This window comes from Callorhinchus milii, unplaced genomic scaffold, assembly GCF_018977255.1.
Source record: "Callorhinchus milii isolate IMCB2004 unplaced genomic scaffold, IMCB_Cmil_1.0 Scaffold19, whole genome shotgun sequence".
Lineage (NCBI taxonomy): Eukaryota > Metazoa > Chordata > Chondrichthyes > Chimaeriformes > Callorhinchidae > Callorhinchus > Callorhinchus milii.
In genome coordinates, this window is record NW_024704760.1 from 8,956,532 (window position 1) to 8,976,943 (window position 20,412).

At 51.6% G+C, this 20,412-nt stretch overlaps 2 protein-coding genes across 8 annotated transcripts in view; one reads left to right on the forward strand and one right to left on the reverse strand.

Annotated features, from left to right (window-relative positions):
• The window catches only part of pacsin1b (protein kinase C and casein kinase substrate in neurons 1b), a 67,444-nt gene extending 55,334 nt beyond the window's left edge, over positions 1 to 12,110 (forward strand). For 5 of the 6 annotated variants that reach the window (XM_042342112.1, XM_042342114.1, XM_042342111.1 and 2 more), the window contains 7 exons: positions 595 to 750; positions 6,702 to 6,877; positions 7,754 to 7,874; positions 8,462 to 8,589; positions 9,662 to 9,805; positions 10,412 to 10,608; positions 11,910 to 12,110. In XM_042342112.1, the coding sequence (XP_042198046.1) occupies positions 595 to 750; positions 6,702 to 6,877; positions 7,754 to 7,874; positions 8,462 to 8,589; positions 9,662 to 9,805; positions 10,412 to 10,608; positions 11,910 to 12,019 (1,032 nt within the window). In that variant the 3' untranslated portion in view covers positions 12,020 to 12,110. The remainder of the gene's footprint in view (positions 1 to 594; positions 751 to 6,701; positions 6,878 to 7,753; positions 7,875 to 8,461; positions 8,590 to 9,661; positions 9,806 to 10,411; positions 10,609 to 11,909) is intronic. The other variant, XM_042342115.1, reaches the window with a different exon arrangement.
• A 5,687-nt stretch (positions 12,111 to 17,797) lies between these two features.
• LOC103179064 (SAM pointed domain-containing Ets transcription factor) overlaps positions 17,798 to 20,412 on the reverse strand; it is a 31,709-nt gene continuing 29,094 nt past the window's right edge. Inside the window, exons 3-6 of one of the 2 annotated variants that reach the window (XM_007894144.2) lie at positions 19,951 to 20,148; positions 19,385 to 19,468; positions 18,518 to 18,658; positions 17,798 to 18,085 (exon numbers count right to left, since the gene is read on the reverse strand). In XM_007894144.2, coding sequence (XP_007892335.1) covers positions 17,907 to 18,085; positions 18,518 to 18,658; positions 19,385 to 19,468; positions 19,951 to 20,148 — 602 coding nt within the window. In that variant the 3' untranslated portion in view covers positions 17,798 to 17,906. The remainder of the gene's footprint in view (positions 18,086 to 18,517; positions 18,659 to 19,384; positions 19,469 to 19,950; positions 20,149 to 20,412) is intronic. The other variant, XM_007894145.2, reaches the window with a different exon arrangement.

Sequence of the window (20,412 nt, forward strand, 5' to 3'; positions counted from 1 at the left end):
CTGGGCTGGACTACTCCAACTCCTTGCTTGTTGGCCTTCCCAACCCTTCCTTCCACAAGCTGCAGATCATTCAGAACTCTGAATCTCGTGCCTTCTCCCGCACCAGGTTCCGTGACCCTATCACTCCCACCCTCTCCCGGCTCCACTGGCTCCCCATCCTCCAGAAGATAGAGTTCAAAATCCTTGTCCTTGCCTTCAAAACTCTCTGCGGCCTTGCTCCTCCCTACCTCTGTGACCTGCTGACCCCATATCAACCTGTCTGCTGCCTCCATTCAGCAGGCTCCGGCCTGCTCCATGTCCCCTGCCCATCCCGTCCCATTCTGTCCCAAAATCTCACATTCCCTTCACCTTGCTCTCTCCCTTGCTTCCTTCAAGGCACGTCTCTAGATCCTCCTCTTGGACCGTGCATTTGGCACCCTCCTACCCTCCCTTACCTCAACCCCCTCCCTTTGCTTGGTCCAAATCCCTGACTGTCCAAGGCCTTGGGACATCCTCTCGACGTGAAAGGTGCTGTACAAATGTAATTTGTTGTTATTGTTGTTGATGCTGATTTCCTGAATCACTAACGTCTAAGGTAACTCCTGCTTCATGTAGATGGAGGTGGCGAAGAAGGCTTATCACCTGGCCTGTAAAGAGGAAAAAATGGCAATCACACGAGAGACGAACAGCAAGGCCGACCAGTCTGTCACTGCAGACCAACAGAAGAAACTGCAGGACAAGGTGGATAAGTGCAAACAGGAAGTGCAGAAGGTGAGAAAGATCCCACTCACTGCAGCCCACGGTACTGAGGCCTGAAGGTCCTCTGCCAACACCCCTCCCCTCTCTCTCTCTCTCTCTCTCTCTCTATCTCTGTTTTATACGTGTGTATTGTGCGTGTGTGAGAGGATGGGGGTTATTTTAGTGCTAACCCAGTCGCTCTCTATGTGGTGTTGTGACAGACAGAGGACGGCAGAGTGATGGACAGGCTGCCAAGCTGGTGAAGGAGGCTCCGTTTAAGTGAAGCCACACCTCGACCCATTTAGAAAGAAATATAATAATAATCTGCATTTGATGCATCGTCTTAGCACGTCTCTGTGTCACAGGGCAGCACAGGGAATTATTGTCAGTGTAGTGGCTGTGTGGTTTGTAGGCAAAAGCAAAAGCCAATTTGCATGCAGCAATGTCCCACTCACAGCCCAGGACACCAGGAGAGAGAAACTCCCTCTCTTTTCAAATAGCGCCATCAGATCTTTAACGTCCACCTGAACAGACAGACGGGACCTCGGTTTACCATCTTATCTGAAGGACGGCACCTCTGACAATACAGTGCTCCCCCAGCACTACAATGGAGCATCAGCCTGGACTATGAGCTCAAAGTCCCCGACGTGTAGTCGAGCCCACAACCTTCAGATCCCGAGAAACCAATACAAATAACTGAAGCAGCCTGCAGCGAAACTCACTGGGGGAATGTCTGCTCTCTGTACCGACTACCTTTCACTCGGGAAACAAAGCAGAAGGAAATTATAAGGAGCGGTATTTTGGGATGAAAGCAGAGCCTGCCTCCTTATTTCAAGCACGGGGAGCGTGTGACTGTTGTCATTTGTATTCATTTTATATGGAAATGAAGGAACCCGGGTCCAGGCTGTATCCATTGGTTGTGTGAAGAATGATGCGAATTCAGTGTGTGGTACTGGCACAACAGGAAGCAGTAGTCTTTGGGAATACTGATCACACTGTGAATCTCTAGCAAAGCTGCTGTAACTGTAATTCATCAGAAGAAGCCTCTGTCCGTTTGACAAACGGGGTGTCATTCTACATCAATCACATCAGGTTCAGAGCTCACACCGCTAACCTCTGCTGGGTCTGTTGGGGGACTTCTTTTATTTAATATCTTCATAAATGATGAACCTGGGAGTCACAAGCACAGTCAAATTTGCAAATGGCACAAAATTAATGCAGATGACTGCAAAGGTGAACAGGATGGGTTACAGGATGAATTGAACATACTTGGGAATTGGGCAGATTGATGGCAGATGAAATTCAATGTAGAGGAATGCAAAGTGCTTCACATGGGGACAAAAAATCCAGCAGGGACTGTTATTTAAATGGTAAGAAAGTAATCTGTACGGAAAACGAAAAGGACCTGGGGGTCCTGATTGACAATAAATTGAAGTTATCACAACCGGATGCTGGGTTGTATTAAAAGTGCAACATTGAGCCAAAATAGTGGGGTAATCCTGCCACTTCCTAAATCACTGGTGAGACTGCTCTTGGAATACTGTGTGCCGTTCCGGGCACCCACCGCAGTACAAAAAGGATATTACAGCGATTGAGAGGATACAGAGGCGAGCAACCCAAATGATTGAGGGGATAGAGTGATTGGACTACGAGGAGCGATTAGATAAACTCGGCATGTTCATACTGGAGAAGAGAAGGATGAGAGGTTGATATAGACAGAATGGTAAAATGGGCAGACATGTGGCAGATGAAGTTTAATGTAGAGAAATGCGAAGTGATGCATTTTAGGAGGAAGAATGAGGAGAGGCAATGTCAACTAGATGGTACAATCTTAAAGGGGTTGAGAGCGGGGAAATGGGATTGATTTGGATAGCTCTTTTTCCAAATTGCCTCCTTCTGTGCTGTATAATTCTATGATTCTAGGTGATATGACTACCGTCTTTAAGATTCTAAAGGGACCAGATAATGTAGACCATGATAAGCTGTTTTATCCTGTCCAGAACAGTAGAATCAGAGGACACGGCCTGTGATTGAAGTGGGGATAAATTCAGAACAAAATCTGCGGAAATACTACTTCAGTGAGCGAGCAGTAAACCTATGGAACAGGCTCCCTCGGGAGACGGAGGAAGCAGAAAGTGTCAATTCTTTCAAGAACAAAATAGATAGATTCCTGTTGGGAAACAATATTTTGGGATACAGTGTATAGTTTGGGACATGACACGTCATGCGACTGACAGGATGATGGAAGTCAAACTGGCCTTCTTTTGCCGAGCAAGTTCTTATGTTTATCTCGTGTTTCTGTATATTTACAGATTTACCTTTACAGATGCAGGAAATTCCTTTCCCTCGGTTGACCGTGTTCTGTGTGGTTTTGGTTTGTGTCTGAGACAATTGTCAGGCGTCAGCGTAAAAAAACTACCAAAGAAGCAAAAACAATTGGCCCATTAACTCAGCACAAAGCATGGATGTGACGTTTCTTATTGCGAGGAGCAAAACTCTCCCACATCTTCTGCTCGGCCCAGGTCTGTGAGGGAGAAGACACTCCTCATTACAAGATTGGATCAGATTTGTAAAAAAAAATTCAGCAAATCTAATCTCAACCCTCAAGAAGTCCCACCCCTACCGTTTCTTAAACTTCCTGGTGTCTGTCCACAAATTCCCTTTGCACCTCTAAACCTGTATCCTCTTGTTCTGAAACAAAAACAGAAGTCGCTGGGAACACTCAGCAGGTCAGGCAGCATCTATGGAGAAAGGAAAGGGAGTCAACGTTTTGGTCCATGACCCTTCGTCAGAACTGGGTCATGTTGTGGAGTCCTGTAGCTCAGTGGTTAGAGCACTCGCTTTGCAAGTGAGAGACCTGAGTTCAATTCCAGGCAGAGGGCGAAACCTTGGGCAAGTTTCCTTACTCCACACAGAGCCTAATAATAATCCCTCCAAAACCAAAAACAATAATAAATTGGTCATTTTCAATCTACGACTGTTTGTGGGACATTGCTGTGCCCAATTGGCTGCCGCGTTAGCCCACAAATATACAGTCACTTCACTTTACAGTGTATTCTGTAAAGCACTTTGGGACGTCCTCCCGACGTGATTATTATTATGTTGGGAGGGAGAGGCTTTTAAGGGCTAACAGAGAGGGGGGATGCAGGGCAAGGAAGACAAAGGAGATGATGGGTTAAAGAGGTGTTAATGATCCTCTTGTTCTGCTGTCTTTTTGCATCCGAAAGGATTGATCTGGGTTTACTTTCTCAATCCTGTGTCAAATGTTGTACACTCTGTGCCTATCCACGTAACCACCTCCTGCTCGATTTAAACATTCAACCACGGCAGCGTTCCCATCAGCTGCTCCAGAACAATAGCACGTCCACATCAGTCACCTTGCCTGGGGCTCACTGGGTCTTTCTCAGTGAGTGCAATGCAGTGCGAGTTACCCTCTGTTAATGGGCTGACATTGCCAATAACTGAGATCAGATGTATCGAGCAGCGGAGAGTAGCACCAGGGACTGAGGTGGGACGATCACAGCCACTGACAGGGGTTTATGGCTTTGGTTGACTTTTAAATCCCTTGTTCTTGTTCTGAGAGAAAGGACTTGCCTTTTCTTAGCGTCTTCTGTCAGTGTATCACAAAGAAGTCAAGAGGAATCACTGCCTTTGTGGTTCAGATTAGAATTGGCACCTGCACAGCTGCGTGTTGCCTTTTGATATTTCTCTTTTGCCCAATTATTGCCCTCTACTGGTAAAATCATTAACTGCATTTTTGTGGTCAGCCGGGTGTCGAATTCAAGATCCTCACCTACAAGGCCATTCACGGCCTCGCTCCCTCCTACCTCTCCAACCTACTATCCCCCTACCTACCTGCCCGTACCCTCCGTTCCTCTGGCTCCGGTCTGCTCCACATCCCCCGCCCCAACCGCCCTACCATCGGTGGCCGGGCCTTCAGCCTCTCAGCCCCCAGGCTCTGGAACTCCATCCCCCAGTGCCTTCGCCGCCTCCTCCCTTTCCTCCTTCAAGGCCAGTCTCAAGACCTTTCTCTTTTACTGTGCCTTCAGCTCCCCTCTCGACTCTCTACCCCCTCCTCGCTCGCTCCCTCTCTTCCCTCCCCTCACCCTGACCATTTCCCCCCTGCTCGGGTCCTGACCCAACTGTCCAGCGCCTTGGGATGTCCTCCCGACGTGAAAGGCGCTCTATAAATGGAATCTTGTTGTTGTTGTTGCTGTTGTCTTGACACATACGGAAACCCATCACCATGCTTAAGAGTATCCAAACCAAGCTGAGAATTCCACGCACTTACTGCAAATAAGTGAAAACTCAAAACAGACGAGTCTTCCTGGATCTGGCACTGAGAGTAAATCAATTCATTAATCCTTGAATTTGATATAAATGGAAACTTAGACGTAGAAATTCCAGAGGTATTTATCGGAGCGGAATGCTCACACTCTCCCCAGGGAGACGCATCCTGCTTACTTAATTTTGGAAAGTATCAGGCGTAGGTTGGCAAGAGCCAAGCCTTGGGAATCCCAGAGTGGGCGTTGGGGTAACTGCTAGAGTTTAACCAACTAAATCTGCATCGCTTGCCGTTGGGATCACTGTCTGGCAAGCTTTCCCGCTACTTTTCCAAGTAGGACCACCCTACGATATGGCTTTGGCTTGCAACAACAACATCAATTTGCATTTATATAGCGCTCTTCACACATCTCAGAGCACTTGCAGGATTAACAGGATTCCCTGCCCCCAGTGACTAGTCTGTCCATCCAAGTCCTGCCAATGAGGCAGGCTGGGCTGTGCTGTCATCAGCAGCGCCCTGTACGGCAGACGAGCTTGGCTCAGGATTCGGATTAGAGACCATCATAGAGGGCTTACTTGATTCCGACATTACATTGCCAAACATGTCACCTTGGAGCCAGTTCAGCCCCAAGGAGACCCCGCTTACTTCCACCACCCTCCCCTCCACCTCCACCCTGGAGGATAAGATGTAATTATTCAGTCAATTTGCACACAGCAGTGTCACACAAACAGCCATGAAATAAATTTGTAATTTTACCTGAGGCATTGTTGGCCTGGACACCAGGAGAAATTCCCTTCTCTTTTTGAATTTTCTCCACAGGCTGCAGATAATCCAGAACTCTGCAGCCGGTGTCCTCTCCTGCACCAAACTTCGTGACCCTCATCTCCCCATTCTCGCCCGACTCCATTGGCTCCCTATCCTTCAGATGATCCAGTTCAAGATCCTGGTCCTCACCACAAAGCCCTCCATGGCCTCGCCCCACCCTACCTCTGTGACCTCCTAAACCCCTACCAACCCGCCCGCTCCTTCCGCTCTGCCGGCTCCGGCCTGCTCCACCACCCCCGACCCACCCGCCCCACCATTAGCGGGAGAGCCTTCAGCCACTCTGCCCCCAACTTCTGGAATTCCATCCCCCAATCACTCTGCCTCGCCCCTCCTAAGCCTCCTTCAAGTCCCACCTCAAAATCCTCCTCTTCGACCATGCCATCAGTTAACCCCCTTCCTCTCCCCTCCCTTCTCCCCCACTGATCCCAGCTCGGGTCTGAAATGTTGTACACTGGTTCCAGTGACTTGGGAGGTCCTCCCAACGAGAAAGGCGCTATACAAAAAAATCTTGTTGTTGTTGATTTGTGCCATGGGGCTTTAACCTGGCCAGGTACAGACGAGACCTCAGTTTAGTGTCTCATCTGTAGAAGATGGGCCATTTGGCCCAATCGTGTCAAACCCAAAAGACGGCACCGTCCAACAGCACAGCTCTCCCTCAGCACTGCACTTAGCACTCTGAGACACTGCCCCGCGGGAAGTGAAGGACGCCATATAAATGCAAGTTGTTGTTGTTGCACAGGAGAAACACATCACGGGGAGAGGATTTGAGGAATGTGCTGTTTATTGAATGAAGTTGCTTGTGAATTGTGTGGGTGTTGGTCCTGCCAGGGTGTTGCTGAGCTCCAGGCACTAATTTCACTCCGTGCCTGTGCAGGCGAAAGAGAAGTACGAGAAGGGTTTGGACGAGCTGGGCAAATGCACGCCACAGTACATGGAGAACATGGAGCAGGTGTTTGAGCAGTGCCAGCAGTTCGAGGAGAAGCGGCTGATCTTCTTCCGGGAGGTGCTGCAGGACATCAAACGGCACCTGAACCTCACCGAAAACAACAGGTCAGTCAAATCTGCTTCCCGACTCAGAATTCATTTGGGAATTGCAAACTGAACCTGACAAAAGTCCAGACGGAGCTCAGAGAGTTGTACTTGCTCTCCAGCTCCTTGTCCCAATTTGCCGACACTGGATTTTGTTGTTTAGATGCTGATGCTCTGCTATCAGAATATACTGGCCGCCCGTTACCCAACGCTGACCTGTTTATACACATGTGTAGCCATGGGAGAGAGAGATACTCCCTTCTCTTTAAGTGTAGTGCCGTGGATCGTTAATGTCCACCTGAAGACAGAAACTCGTTTTTAATTTCATCTGAAGGACGGCACCTCTGACAATGCAGTGCTCCATCCAGCACTGCACTCCAGTGTCAGCCTAGACTGAGCTCAAAGCCCCAAAGGTGGGGTTTGAGCATACAAGCCATTGTTTCAGAGGCAAGAGGGTGAGTGACTGAGCCAGGCTGACGCCCTGAAGGATGATATCAAATGGGCCAAACAACAAATGACATTTATACAGCGCCTTTCACGTTGGAAGGCACTGAACAGTCAGAGATTTGGACCCAAGCTGGGGGTTGGGATCATGAAGGGTGGAAGGCAGGGAGGATGGGGGTAGGATGGTGACTGAAGGAGTGATCGAAGAGAAGGGTCTTGAGACAGCTAAGGGCTTGCCTCCAAGCTGGGGGCTGGAGTCAAGATGGGTGGAGGGTAGGGATGGGTGGAAGGGTGGCCTCTTGATTCCAATCCCCAGCTCAGATGCAACCCTTCACTGACCAAAGGGCCTTCTGAAGCCCTCTTGTGATGGTGCCACATGCAAAGTAATTGACAGAGTTGGAGAATATTGGAGCGAGCGGTAAAACATTGTGGTTGGGATGTTTCCTTTTGTAGTTACGCCATCATTTACCAGGACCTGGAGCAGGCGATCCGTATGGCGGATGCACAGGAAGATCTGAAGTGGTTCAGCAACACCCAGGGGCCAGGGATGCCCATGAACTGGCCCCAGTTTGAGGTAACATTTCCTCGTCGTGTATGGTGTCCAGAGTGTGTGCCGGGATCCCGGTAAGCGTTACACAATCCGCTCTCGTACACCAGAGGCCTTGGTTGTGGTGTTTGACATAACTTCATTGTTTTCAACCCTTCATAAAGCTTTCCGTTTGCGCAGTGATTGTGTATTTTATACCCATATGCGACGGCTGATTTGCACACAACAACATCCCTCAAACAGCCGTGAAGTGAATGATCAGTTTTATCTGGGTGATTGCGTTGGCCTTGGTCTCTGGGAGAGGGAAACTCCCGTCTCTTTTTGACTAGTGCGCCGTGGGATCTTGAATGGCCACCTGATCAGGCATAGACAGGACCTCAGTTTAACGTCTCATCTGACGGACAGCACCTCTGACAATGCAGCGTCCCCCGCCAGCACTGCGGTGGAGTGCCAGCCTGGACTGTATGCGCTCAAGGACTTGACCCAGAACCTTCTGACCCAAAGATGAGAGTGCAAGTGACTGAGCCAGGCTGACAAACTGTTAGTCGTTGATTCGGGCTGCCTTGAGTGGTTCTGCTGGTGATTTACCTAAATTGTCCCTGTTTCGGGAACAGGAATATTCTCCAGACATGACTCACACCATCACTAAAAGGGAGAAAGTAAAAAAACCGAATGAAGGAGTGACTCTGACGAACATCTCGCCGGGAGGAGAGCACATGACACCAACTGCAGACCGGGGCAGGTAAATATACTTGGCAAGAAGGGGTTAATATTTTGTAGGGACATCTGCAAAAGGAGCTCAAGAAAATTGACCATTAATGGCCAACACCAGTTTGCATTTACACAGCGCTGTCACATGGTGTGACGTCTGAGAGCTGCACAGGGTCAGGGGTGGACATCAAACAGGCGAGGGGAAGGTGGTCAAGCAGGAGGGAGACTGTATTTTGTAAACCAAACCCGGGGACACGCGCAAAAAAAAATGAAGTCACCACAATCCCTGATGCTGGCAGTTACTGGAGAAGCGTGTGGGATTAATGGCTGTAATTCTCTGATGAGTGTACTTGCTTTACAATGTTATTGTTCTTGTTCAGTTTGTTGGTGAACTCAAGACGGGGCAAATTTAGCTTAAGGGACACAATATCGGGACTGTCCCCGGGAATCGGGGATGTACGGTCACCCTTTCGTAGGCGCGATTGTAGAGGTGGGTTTTAAGCCTGGACTTAAAGACGTTTAAAGAGGGGGTGAGACCAGGACAGCGGGAGAAAATCCCTTCTCTTTTCTAATAGTGCCGTGGAATCTTGAATGTCCGCTTGACCAGTCAGACGGGATCTCGATTAAACGTCTCATCTGAAGGACGGAACCTCCAACACTGCAGCGCTCCCCCACCACTGCACTGGATTGTCAGCCTAGACTGTATGAGCTCAAAGTTCTGACATGGGCCTTGAACTCATATCCTTCTGGCTTAAGAGGCAAGAGCGCCAGGCTAACATAGGGGATGTTGACAGACACAGCCTCAGGGAAGCTCCAATAGAAGTCTGGTTTTGAAAGGGAAGGGACTTTGGGAGAGGCTGAAAGCTCAGCTATTGATGATGGGGCAGAGGGAGTGAGGAACGAGCAGCTACATCGGAGATGCCAACACACATAGAATGGTTATTCTTGTTTGTCCTCATAAAGTTCCTTCAGGCTCAGTCTTGAGTTACGTGTGTCCCATGTGATGGATGGCATGAGGTTTGACGATTCTCAGCCCACCGTTTGCTAGGGCTGCCTTTAAAAACCCAGCTGTCCTTTTTCCCCCCCCCCCGTTTCCCGAACAGCCGTAATGTCAGCCAGAATAATGGAAAAAGGACCGCTCCTATTGGGAAAAGTTCCGCTCCTAATGGGAAAGGTTCCAGATCTAACCCTTTTGCGGACGAAATGACCGAGGATATGAAGGAGGTGCAGAGAGAAGAACCCAAAACGTTGGTGAAAGAATCCTTTACTCTCTGGGTTTTTCGCTAACATTCACTGTGTCTCAATGCGTCTCACCGCGAGCCACTAACCGTCTGCTTGGGGCCGGGGGGCTGCCAGTGTGCTGGGATTCGGAGCTCTGCCACACTGACATCTCACGCCTCTGGAGCTCTCTCTGTCACTGAGGCGCCAGCAACACGTGCTGTTCTATTGCAAAGCTCGCAAATTAGGCCCCTGTGACAGCAGCATCCACTGCAGCCGTGAGTGATGTGAGTGAGGTCACTGGCCGATTGACTCAGATGTGTGAATCCGCTGTGAAAGGGAAACTGTTCTCTGGGAAGTGCAGTCGTGCTGTTTGCTGGCTTACACTAACACGGTAGCTGTGCCCCTCTCTGCCTGTACTGTACGCTGCTCTCTCTCGGATACTATTGGACTGACTGACTGACAGATGGCTCAGCGGAGGAGAGAGTGAGACTGACTGACGGCTCAGCGGAGGAGAAAGTGAGACTGACTGATTGACTGACGGCTCAGCGGAGTAGAGAGTGAAACTGAGTAGCGTTGCTGTGCAGGTTCCCAGCCCCTCACTGACCAGCCTGTGTTGCCTCTCTGCGCCGCAGTGTGAGCAGCTATGACAAGAACCAGGCTTACTCCGCCGAATGGTCCGATGACGAAACCAATAACCCGGCCACGAACGCCAACGGGGGCAACAACCCATTTGACGAGGAAGCGTCGCCCGCCCACGGGCCGGGGGTCCGGGTCCGCGCGCTGTACGATTACGAAGGCCAGGAGCAGGACGAGCTGAGCTTCCGAGCAGGTGAGAAGGCGACGACAACAACAACTTGCACTTACATCACTCCCTTCACCTGGGGTGGCATCCCAGAGCACTTGACACTGACGGAGTCTGACCCTGAGCCACGAGGAGAGGGAGGGGGGGGGAAGGTGGCCCTAAGCACCATCAAAAAGGAAGGTCTTGAGGCAGAATTTGAAGGTGGGTGGGTGGGTGGGAAGTTCCAGAGGAAGCCATAAAGGGCAGAGAGCAGAGCTCACTTTCAGCCTTACAGAATCGTCAGCAAATCCCCGCTTGTTTGGGGTCTTTGCTGAACTCGTCTCTAAGATTCACCAGTGAATTGTTCAGCTCCTGCTGCTGTCACATTGGCACAGTAACCACCAGACACCTGCTCTGATCTGATCTGGTGACTACAATCCTGTTTACCTGCCCTTGTCACTTCCTCAGTGTTGTCACTCAGTAACAACTGAGAGTGACTGGGAATGGGCTGGTGTGATGGGCAATAACTGGGAATGAGGTGGTGTACTGGGCAGTGACTGGGAATGGGCCTGTGTGAGTCGGGGAGTGACTGGAAATGGGGCTGTGTGAGGGCGAGTGACTTGGGAATGAGCTGGTGTGAGGGCGAGTGACTGGGAATGAGCTGGTGTGAGGGCGAGTGACTGGAAATGAGCTGGTGTGATGGGCAGTGACTGGGAATGAGCTGGTGTGAGGGCAGTGACTGGGAATGAGCTGGTGTGAGGGCAGTGACTGGGAATGAGCTGGTGTGATGGGCGAGTGACCGGGAATGAGCTGGTGTGAGGGCGAGTGACTGGAATGAGCTGGTGTGAGGGCGAGTGACCGGGAATGAGCTGGTGTGAGGGCGAGTGACTGGGAATGAGCTGGTGTGAGGGCGAGTGACTGGGAATGAGCTGGTGTGAGGGCGAGTGACCGGGAATGAGCTGGTGTGAGGGCGAGTGACCGGGAATGAGCTGGTGTGATGGGCAGTGACTGGGAATGAGCTGGTGTGAGGGCAGTGACTGGGAATGAGCTGGTGTGAGGGCAGTGACTGGGAATGAGCTGGTGTGATGGGCGAGTGACCGGGAATGAGCTGGTGTGAGGGCGAGTGACTGGAATGAGCTGGTGTGAGGGCGAGTGACCGGGAATGAGCTGGTGTGAGGGCGAGTGACTGGGAATGAGCTGGTGTGAGGGCGAGTGACTGGGAATGAGCTGGTGTGAGGGCGAGTGACCGGGAATGAGCTGGTGTGAGGGCGAGTGACCGGGAATGAGCTGGTGTGATGGGCAGTGACTGGAGCACAAGTTTGACCACTGTGCTCTGACGGCTCCTACAGGTGACTTCCTGATCAAGATGGAGGACGAGGATGAGCAGGGCTGGTGCAAGGGGCAGTTGGAGAGTGGGCAGCTGGGCCTGTATCCCGCCAACTATGTGGAGAGTGTGTAGACACTGCCCCTCCCGAGCCGTCCCTGCAGCTGTGTACATATAGACATGTTCTAGATCTTGTGTTTTCCGTTCGTAAAGTAACTCAACAAAATTCACTTTCATTTAGTATTTTCTGTTGCTCGCCTGGTGTGCTTTGTCATTTGTACAGCTCGTGGCTCACCCTGAGCTAGACAGAACCTACCCCCCACCCCCCCATCCCCCGCCCCCACAACCCAATCCCCCCGCGGGGCTCAGTGTTAGCGCACAACCCCATCTCACCAGTATTTAGAATTTCCCCCCGTTTCCTCCGCACCCTCAGAGGCCAGAGCACCACGACTGGCACTGGCTGGTCTCCCAGCGACTCAAACCAGCCAGAGAGTCGTGTAGATCAGAGCCCAACTAGAGAACATGGACTAAGCTTGCTCCCCCTCCTCTCACTCACTCTCCCGCTCCTCTCACTCACTCTCCCCCTCCTCTCACTCACTCTCCCCCTCCTCTCACTCACTCTCCCCCTTCTCTCACTCACTCTCCCCCTTCTCTCACTCACTCTCTCCCTCCTCTCACTCACTCTCCCCCTTCTCTCACTCACTCTCTCCCTTCTCTCACTCACTCTCTCCCTCCTCTCACTCACTCTCCCCCTCCTCTCACTCACTCTCCCCCTCCTCTCACTCACTCTCCCCCTTCTCTCACTCACTCTCCCCCTTCTCTCACTCACTCTCTCCCTCCTCTCACTCACTCTCCCCCTTCTCTCACTCACTCTCCCCCTCCTCTCACTCACTCTCCCCCTCCCCTCACTCACTCTCCCCCTCCTCTCACTCACTCTCCCCCTCCTCTCACTCTCTGGTGATAGATTTCCAACTCCCAGAAACAATCCCCCGCCTCCCCGACCCCAACACACACATTCCGTAATTTAGACCCAACAGTCATTTTACAAAACATCTGAGCTAAGATGCTGCACATGTGTGTTTGCACACGGGTCACGCCTGTGCTTATCCAGGGCCCGATCCCACAACAACATCGCCATCAACAAAAACAACAACAACAACAACTTGCATTGCTGTAGTGCCCGTCACTCGCTTAAATCCGCAGCCATGCTCTGGTGCGGTGAGGGGTGTGGGGACCTGCAGTGGGGGAGAGGGAGAGGGGTTGCTATGGGCACACGCGTGTGTGTGTGTGTGTGTGTGTGTGTGTGTGTGTATGCCGCTAACCGTCCTTCCGTGGACCAGTCTTTCAGGTCGGTCTGACGTAGGTAAGCCGAGGTTCTGTAGTTTTCCTTTTAACCGTTAAACCCTGGCCTCGAGCGTTGCTGGGGGGGGGGGAGCAACCCCGGGCCCTTAGCTCTCGCCTCGGCTGTAGTCTGTGTGCAAAAAGACCCGCAGCTGACAAATGTACCGCAAGAGTATTTTATACCCCCAATCATGTAAAGAATATATAATTATATAATTAAAATAAAGACAGAAGGCCAAACAATTCAAGTAATTGGTCAAAAAGACTGAACCGTGAGCAGGTTTCAGGCTGATGGATGTTGCTGCACGCCCTGTGGGGTGTGGCTGTGCTGTAACGGGAGGTGGGGTGTGTGGGGCGGGGGGTGGGGGGGGGCGCGAGGGGGCTGGCCATGCGCCTGGGAGGCTCCGCGCTTGTGTTACCGTCAGCGTGGAACTGCGACCTCCCTCGGCCTCTCCGCACCGTCCCACAGGCTTCAGCGTCGCCACGTGTGGCCGAGCCGGAGAGGAGCGAGCCGGCCAGCCGGCATCCATGACGCCAGGCCAAACGACCGACCGACCGACCGACCGACGGCCATCGTTGTGCAGCCGTGAGCGTGCCGTGACTGTGCCGTGAGCCGTGCCGTGCTTTAGATGTTGATGTGCATTCCTCGCATTCACTTCCACCCCAAACGTGTCAGGCGCAAAACCCGTTGCTGTTGTATCATCAGTGCTGGAACCTTATATATATATATATGATGATGTAATATGACCGATCATGTTGTGGTCGTGTGATGTGGGTGAGTGTGAGCTGACTTTCCTCTGTGACCGAACCTCTGTCGACGTGTTGAGTTCACTCCACGTCAGGCTGCCTGATGTGGGACCTGTTAATGTGAACTGTAGATTACCCTGTCTGGGGAATGCAGGCTATGTTAACTGCGTACAGGCTCCGGTGTGTATGTGTGTGTGCGTGTGTGTGTGTGTGTGTGTGTGGTGCTGACACATAGTATTGCATGTGTGTGTAGTGTTGCTTGTATGTGTAATTTGTCTGTGGCACGTACGTACGCAGGTAGCGTTTGTGTGTGGCATGTGTGTGTCCTGCATGTGTACTGTAGTCTGGTGTGTATGGCCGTGTTTAGTGCCACAGTGTGTGGCATGGGCGTGTGGAGTGTCACGCATGTGGCGGATGTGTGAGCAATGTCACGTGTGGTAGTGTGCGCATAGTGTGATGCCTACCGTGGGGGTATGTAGGTGCGTGTGTGTGCGTGTGCGTGTGTGATTGTATGTCAGTGCTGCTATACAGAGCCAATGAAAAACAAAATCAAGGTGCACGTGAATTGTGAAGCTATTCAGGCCCTGGCTGGGGAGGGCGGCCGGTGCAGATGATGGTGTAGTTTACCCAATGGAGGCGAGCTTAAGGCTTGTTATTTTACCCTCCAGACAGTGCAGTCTCGCTCACTCTCGGAAGCCTGTGGCCGCTCTCTGGGTCACTGCCTCCTGCACACGAGCCGCTGCTGCGGATGTTTGATGCCGTTCCGAGACTCACGTGTGTCTGTCTCTGCAATCCCAACAGTGAGGTGCCCTGTGTAACCCACCCCCAATTACACTTGTTTTGTAATCTTCCAACAACGATCGTGACCTCTTGGTTCTCCTGAGATTCTAGACTTTCATTTTATAAACACAAGCTGACGTTTAATTTTTGCCCCTTTTAAATCCTGAATGATTGCACTTTGGGTCTTCCCTGCTCCGCTTCCCCTGCCTTTGCCCAGGCGGCCCCTCAGGGTTGGCTTCACTTGGTAAAAATCACTGAATTCATATTGCAGCTGATTCCAGAGTGTTTGAGCAGCTCATAGCAGTGTTAACATTTGAGACACTGACCATCCGACTGCCTGACTGACTGACTGACTCCTTGTGTGTGACTGTCACTGACTGTGTGTCTGTGTGTGTATGTCTGTGTGTGTGTGTGTGTGACTGTCATTGACTGCGTGTGTGTGTGTGTGACTGTCACTGACTGTGTGAGTGTGTGTGTGTCTGTCACTGATCGTATGTGTGTGGCGTTTGGTCATTTGTTGGCAGAGAAAGTCGTTGTTTACCTTAAGCTCACCCGAGGATTCCTGTCATTTATTCGGTATAAAAGTCAATAAAGAGAGTATTTTACTGATGCCTGTGGGTTTCTTAATTCCCCGCTGACTCTCAGCTCCGGGCTTACTTACCTCCAGCCATTTATTTACATATATTCCTGTCCCCTTCCCCCTTGTTTTGCCCTCCCCTAAACACTTTATACGTGTCAGTCTGGCGCAGTCTCGCCTCTGAGTCAGAAGGTTGTGAGTTCAAGCCCCACGTCGGGAGTTCGAATCACATGGTCCAAGCTGCCGCTCCACTCCAGTGCTGCGGGAATCACTGCATCGTCGGAGCTGCCGTCCTTCGGATGAGATGTCAAACCAAGGTCCTGTCTGCCTGTTCAGGCGGAAGTTTAAGATCCCATAGCAATATTTGAAAAGAGCGGGGAGTTTCTCCTGGTGTCCTGGCCAACAATCCCCCAAATAAAAGTGGTCACTCACTCCATGGCTGTTTGTAGGACATTGCTGTGCGCAACTGGCTGCCGCATTTTTCTTACAAAATACAGTCTATCCACTTTCCAGTACAGCCCGTGAAGCCCTTTCAGATGTTTCAACAACGTGATAAGGCACTGCATTAAATGCAATGATTATTATCATATATAAATGAACCAACTCGTGTCATCAGACAGTTTAATTATCACATTTCACAGTGTTACACATTCAGTTGTTCATTTTTGGGAATTAAACAAACGAGGGGAGGGGGAATGTTACTGCTCGGGCACACTGAGACACCCCCACCCACCACCCCACCACCCCTACCCCCCCGAGCCCACCAGTGTGAGCACCAGCCATTCCTGGTCAAAGAACCTGAAAATCCATTTGGATTGTGAAAAATCCCTTAAAATCAGCCTTAATTTGGAAGGCGGGTTTTCCTTAAGATTCGTCCAGGTTATTAAGGCCAAAGAGAAGAATTGTTCACAATTCTGTGTCATCTAAAAACATTCATACAGAATTACACACAGGCTGTGCAGCATGGAAGCCCTGTCAGTCCGTGCCGGTGTCTATATCCACATGAACCTCCACCTCCACAACCCCCTCCCACGTTTCAAGACCTTATGGTCTCCGGGGCATCTCTGTCTCGGGCTGTGTCATGAATGTGAACTGCAGACAATCATGGCTCATATGCCCAGCTGGAGACCCGAAGAACTGGTGCCAGGGGTGGGGGTGAGAGATGTGAATAGACCTCTCAGACTAACCACAAGAGGCACAGTTGGTAGTGGCAGTGGAATCACACAACTTCACCCGACAAATAGTTCAATTCAATCCCCCTTCTCCTCCCTAGGTCTCTCTGCTCCCAAATAGTTTGTCTCAAGCTGCTCTGCAAACCATATACCCGCACCCACCCGCCCCACCCCCAGAGCCGCCCTGACCCCACCACAATGTCCCCGGCTCCTCACCCGGGTCACAAGAGGAAAGAAACCCCACAAACAACTATTGTCCAGATCATCTCAGCATCCATCCACCGCGGTAGGGGGGAGCGCTGGCAGTGTGGGGGGGCAGTGGGAGAGAAGGAAGTGGGATGGGGAGCAGTAGGTGTGTGTGTGGGGGACTGTGGGGGTGGAACTGTGTGGGGGTGGACAGTGTGTGTGGGGGGGGGGCAGTGTGTGTATGGGAGGAGGGAGTGGGGGGGCAGTGTGTGTGGGGGGGCAGTGTGTGTGTGGGGACAACAGTGTGTGGGGGGGACCAGTGTATGTGGGGGTGGGGGTAGTGTGTGTGTGGAGGTGGCGGGCAGTGTCAGGGCTGGTATTGTGGGGGGGCAGGTAGGGCTGGCAGTGTGAGGGCTGGCAGTGTGTGGGCTGGCAGTGTGAGGGCTGGCAGTGTGTGGGGTGGCAATGTGAGGCCTGGCAGTGGGGTGGGGGATGGGGAGAAAGGCCCATCACTGTCCCATGTTGGCAAAGAATGGTGAGGTTTTGTGAGAGTAGAAAAACGCCCACTTTCTCCCCTATCCCCTGTGTTGCTGTATAAAATGCGGTATAAAAGCCCCCTGTCCCCCTGTTGCACCCCCCTCTCCTCCCCCCCATGTCCAGGGTGGCCAAGATGGATGATGGACATTCTATCTTCACATTTTGATGCCATGAAAGGCAGAGAAAAGACCAGGGCCAGAATTCACCGCCATTATGTGGCCCTCGGCTACTGAATTATCCCTCAGGGGCAACTAACTATCAAATGAGCTAAAACAAATAAAGGCGTGAAGTGTCCGTGGGATCACAGAGCTCCGATCAGTAAGGGATTTTTGTGGGCAGCCAAGCTTCATGACTGGTTAGTCCCCCCAGATGGCTACCAGAAACAATTCTCCTGGAAAGGCCTAGGGGGAGGAATGGCAGGGCTGGGGGGGATGGACCTTGGGAGGGTCTGGGGGGGAGGGCAAGCCTGAGGGAGGGGATGGGGGAGGACAGACCATGGGGCCTGGGGAGAGGGCAGAGCTGGGGGAGGGGGCAAACCAGGGGCGGGGTTGGGTGGGCTGGGGCGCGTGGGGAGAGAGGGGAGGCCAGGGGCAGGGAGGTGGAGGGCCTGACCGAGGGCCGAGGATGTGATGTGAAGGCCACAGTGCGTGTGAGTCTCTGCTCGTTGCCGCTCTCCTCTCTCTCACACCGGGTGCACAAACTGGTAAACCAGGCGCTGTGAGACGTCGGGCTTGCGGATGATTCCCTTCTTGTAGTATTGCCTGATCGAGCGGCTCAGCTTATCATAGTTCATGGCCGGACGGTTTTTCCGGATCCCCCACAACCGGGCAACCTGCGCCGAGTCCTCAATCTTAAATATTCCTGTCGGGAGAGAGGAGCAAACAGGCCGACTCAGAGAGGAACTGTTACACTGAGGCCCACGTGGCTGTTACACTGAGGCAGATTGCTTTTCCGGAGGTAATAATATCTTCAAAAAATAATTCTTACTTGCTGCTAGGTAAACAGAGGCAGGTGTGCGGAGTAAGGAAACTTGCCCAGCGTTTCACCCTGCCTAGGAATCGAACCCAGGTCCTCTCACTTGCGGAGTGAGTGTCCTAACCACCAAGCTACAGGCCTCCATATTTTTGTTCCAAAATTTTTTTCCCAATATGTTGATTAAGGCCAAGGAGCCCAAAATCAATTGAAAAATCTCCAGCTACCGAAGGCCCTGGGAACACAAATCGTATTCAACCCCCCCCCCACCTCCTCTCAACCCTAACCCTGGCTCAGCCCCTTGACACCCAGAGCACTGACCTTTTTCTTTGTTTAGCCAGCGGATAAAGCGTCCATAGCTGTGTGGCTTCAGTAAAAGCTCCTTCAGGAATTGCCAGAGGTGGATGGGCTGCCCGGAGCAGGAGGAGTCAGCCTCTGTGTCCATCCAGCCCTCGTCAGCGCCTGAGACACACAAACCCCGTCAGCGCTGGCCTCACTCACCCTCCTCAACTCTCCGTCAGCAAACATACACTTATACAAATATAATGACAATAATAATAATTATTCTTATTTGATCCCACGCTTTATCACATCCATCAAACGTCTCAAAGCCCTTCATGGGATTTATTGTAAAGAGTAGTAACTGTGTGTTGTTGTAGGCGAGGAGGGCAGTGAAATGGCATTAACCATGATCCAGGCCACTCAGGGGTCTGCAGCATAGGCTCAGTGTGTGGGATCTCGCATTGAGTAACTCAGTTACTCTGGGCACCTCCCAGTGACCAACTGTAGCCGAGCATTGGCCTGGGGCAGACTGGTGTCTCAGCAGTGACCATGGCTCACGCACACGTTCTGAGATGCTCAGAAACCAGGGCAAGTGTAAATCACTCAGGTGTGAATGATACAGGAAGCCAGATGGGCAGCCAGACGGATAGACCGATGGGCAGACAGAGAGGAAACCAGACATCAATCAAACCGAGTGTCTGAGGCACGGGGAACTCTCAGAGTGTCAGGACAATATCCATCTGTCTGTGAGTGAGTACGTCTGTCTGTCTGTCTGTCCCAGCCTCACCAACAGTGTGAGTGCGTGTATGTGTGTGGGTGAGTTACAAGCGTGTGAGTGTGAGTGTGCGCGGATTAAACTCATTTCAGAAACATGCAGCAATACTGTATAAAGAGAGGTTTACATACAGCCGGCCGGTGCAGCGGTGGAGAGGAGCGTGTTACCATTATATCTGCTGTCTCCAGGACACGTCTTTTCCTTCATCCAAGCGGCTGTAAGAGGAGAGGAGGGCGGAGGGGTTAGTGGTCACCGCTCTGCTTGTCACTTTTCCTAAATCTCACAAACAACATCCCTCTCCCCCCAACCCTGCCTCCCACTCCCCTTCCCTCTCAAACCAAGTTCAAACTGCCCGTCTTCAATCTGCTGATTTGGGCTCTAAAATACGGCATGTGATATATTTTTTACATTTTTTGTTACGGTCTGGAACGCACTGCCTGAAGGAGGCAGTGGACACAGATTCAACGACAATTTTCAAAAGGGAATTGGATAGGTACTTGAAGAGGAAAAGTTTGCAAGGATATGGGAAAAGAGTGGGGGAGTGGGACTGATTGGGTGGCTCTTCCAAAGTGCCGGCACAGGCATGATGGGTTGAATGGCCTCCTTCTGTGCTGTAAGATTCTATGATTCTGTGTGTAACAGCATTGTTAGAGGAAGCCTGGGGAGGGAGCAGACTGAGGTCCAGTCATGAACATACCAGACTTCCAGATGTCCAGGTGTGCATAGAGAATGTCCCCACACACTGGGGAACGCTGCCGAAACTCCTCCTCGGACATGGAGCACAGGTCCTTGCCACTCAGCTCCTGGAAGGACTTGCCGATCTGCGGGAGCCGGTATTGGTGTTCAGTCCATAGGATCCATTTCTGAACATTGCCCACTCCCCACTCCATCGGGTCTGAAATCAAGCAGAGCAACGCGGTGAGCAGGAGAGGCTTCCCACCTCACAGCTGGCTGTCTCAAGGGCACAGCCTGCACATCTGCCACAGCTGCACCCAGTCACACAGCTGTTGGGTCCGTCACATAAGAACATAAGAAATACTGGACAAAAACAAAAGACCAAGGTCCATCTAGTTCGCCTTCCACCTTCCTGGTGGTCGCATGCACATATGTCCTGAACTCCCTATGTACTTTAACCCATTATGTTATTATGAGATACAGT